General features: G+C 28.7%; 2 protein-coding genes across 2 annotated transcripts in view; both read right to left on the bottom strand.

Annotated features, from left to right (window-relative positions):
* Window positions 1–630, bottom strand: part of LOC119568563 (zinc finger protein 197-like) — a 12,478-nt gene extending 11,848 nt beyond the window's left edge. Inside the window, exons 1-2 of the mRNA XM_037917105.1 lie at window positions 421–630; window positions 1–48 (exon numbers count right to left, since the gene is read on the bottom strand). The exon at window positions 1–48 is cut by the window's left edge and continues 34 nt beyond it. Of these exons, the coding sequence (XP_037773033.1) occupies window positions 1–48; window positions 421–622 (250 nt within the window). The 5' untranslated portion in view covers window positions 623–630. The remainder of the gene's footprint in view (window positions 49–420) is intronic.
* LOC119568562 (zinc finger protein 271-like) overlaps window positions 628–2,500 on the bottom strand; it is an 11,427-nt gene continuing 9,554 nt past the window's right edge. Inside the window, exons 3-5 of the mRNA XM_037917104.1 lie at window positions 1,320–1,506; window positions 924–1,236; window positions 628–857 (exon numbers count right to left, since the gene is read on the bottom strand). Coding sequence (XP_037773032.1) covers window positions 628–857; window positions 924–1,236; window positions 1,320–1,506 — 730 coding nt within the window. The remainder of the gene's footprint in view (window positions 858–923; window positions 1,237–1,319; window positions 1,507–2,500) is intronic.

Genomic DNA, 2,500 nt, shown 5'->3' with positions numbered 1-2,500 from the left:
TGTTGCAGCTGTATGGCTTCTCTTTTGTGTGCACTCTCATGTGGATTACTAGGTTATATTTTTTGAGAATTCTTTATTGCAAATCTCACAGCTGTATGGTTTCTCTCTTGTATGTACTGTGATATGCTCTGCTAAATATCATTTTCACATAGAAGGCTTTATTGCAAATTTCACAGCTGTATGGTTTTTCTTTTGTATGCACATTCATATGCCTTACTACATGACTTTTCACATAAAAGGCCTTATTGCAAATTTCACAGTTGTATGTCTCCTTTCTATGCATTCTCATATGAATCTCTAGACTATTTTTATATGAGAAGGTCTTGTTGCAAATCTCACAGCTGTATGGCTTCTCTTTTGTATGTACTCTCATGTGACTTTCTAGGATATTTCTGTGAAAAACCTTTGTTCAAATCTCACAGCTGTATCGCTTCTCCTCTGTGTGTAATCTCCTATGACGCGCTAGATTAGCTCTATGCGAAAAGTTCTTGTTACAAATCTCACATTTGTATGGCTTCTCTGTTGCATGTATTCTCATATGAATTGCTACTTTAGATTTGCTTGAAAAGTCTTTGTTACAAATTTCACAATTGTATGGCTTCTCCTTTGTATGTGTTCTCATGTGCCTCACCAGATACTTTTCAATGAGAAGGTATTACTGCAAATTTCACAGATGTATGGCTTCTCTTTTGTATGTATTCTAATGTGCTTTACAAGATATCTTCTCTCAGAAAATTTCTTACTGCAAGTGTCACAGCTATATGTTTTCTTCTTTGTATGCACTCTCATGTTCTTCACCAGATTATGCTTCTGTGAGATGGACTTGTTGTAAAGTTCATAGCTGTATGGTTTCTCATCTGTATGCATTATCATATGATTCAAAAAACTAGATTTATATGGGAAGGCCTTGTTGCAAATCTCACAGTTGTATGGCTTTCCCTCTGTATTTACATCAACATGCTTTTCTACATCGCTTTTGGAGTGGAATGTCTTATTGCAAGTCTCGCAGTTGTATTGCTTTTCCTTTTTTGTGGACTCCCATGTGAAAGTTGACGTGACTCTTTTGAGACACTTCCTTGCACACACCTCACATGCAAAACATTTACTTGTGGGTTCAACTATTAGTTGTGTTTCCTCCTTCAGTCTTTCCTCGTACATCACTTGAACCCCATCTGATGAACACGTCTTCCCACAGTCCTTAGCCCTAAATGGTACTTTTGACATGTCATTACAATCCTGAACCAAGTTACATGAGTCTTTTGCATATGATTCATGTCTCAGATCAAGAGGATATGAAGGAAAAGATTTTCACGTATTACATTCAGGTTACACACTTCATTTCTCACTTCATCTCCATAATCAAGTGGTTCCTCCTTTATTTCTAGGCATGTATCTTCGGTGACATCTTCGCTGAGCTCTTCTTTGACGCTGACTCCCGTGCCGACTATTTCTTTACCCGTGAATGGGGCCGAAGGCATGCCGTCACCGAGGAAACTCATCATCACCCTGTGAACGGAAAATAAAACCAAAATAACAGACTGCTTAACAACAATGCTAAAAAAAAAATCTTAAACACAGATACATAACTATACACATATAAACATATATATACACAAATACAAATATATATATACATATATATATATATATATATATATATATATATATATATATATATATATATATATATATTATATATATGTGTATGCATATATACAACTATACATAAATGTTTAAATAAATGAATATAAATAATATACATATGTAAATATTCATTTATAAAATCATATATATATATTCATTGAAAAATGGATAAATATATATATATATTATATATATATATATATATGATATATATATATTAATATATATATATAAATTTATGTATATTATATATAGAATATAATATATATATATATTTATGTATATATATATAATATATATATATATATATATATATATATATATATTTATATATATATATAGAATATATATATATATATATATATATATATATATATATATATATATATATATATTATGAAAGATGGAATAATGCAATGCCGCATTGGTATTGATAAATAACAACCCTCCCTGACCAGGACTCGAACCTAGGTCACTCCGGGTATGAAACCGGAGATATAAATATAAATAATTATATAAACTTCATATACCTAATATATGTATCATATATGCTTATGTATATAAATAAATAATCATATATATTTTATATATACATAAATATTTTATAAGCATACGAGTATGTCTAATTCTCTCTCTCTCTCTCTCTCTCTCTCTCTCTCCTCTCTCTCTCTCTCTCTCTCTCTCTATAATATATATATATATATATAAATTTAATATATATATTATATATATAAAATTTATAATAAATATAAATTATATATATATATATAAAAATATTAAATTTTTTTTTTTTTTTATATATATATTAAAAAAATAATATTATATATATTTTATATATATATATATAATAATATAT

This window comes from Penaeus monodon, chromosome 44 (genome assembly GCF_015228065.2).
Source record: "Penaeus monodon isolate SGIC_2016 chromosome 44, NSTDA_Pmon_1, whole genome shotgun sequence".
Taxonomy (NCBI): domain Eukaryota; kingdom Metazoa; phylum Arthropoda; class Malacostraca; order Decapoda; family Penaeidae; genus Penaeus; species Penaeus monodon.
This window is presented reverse-complemented; position numbering and strand designations above follow the sequence as displayed.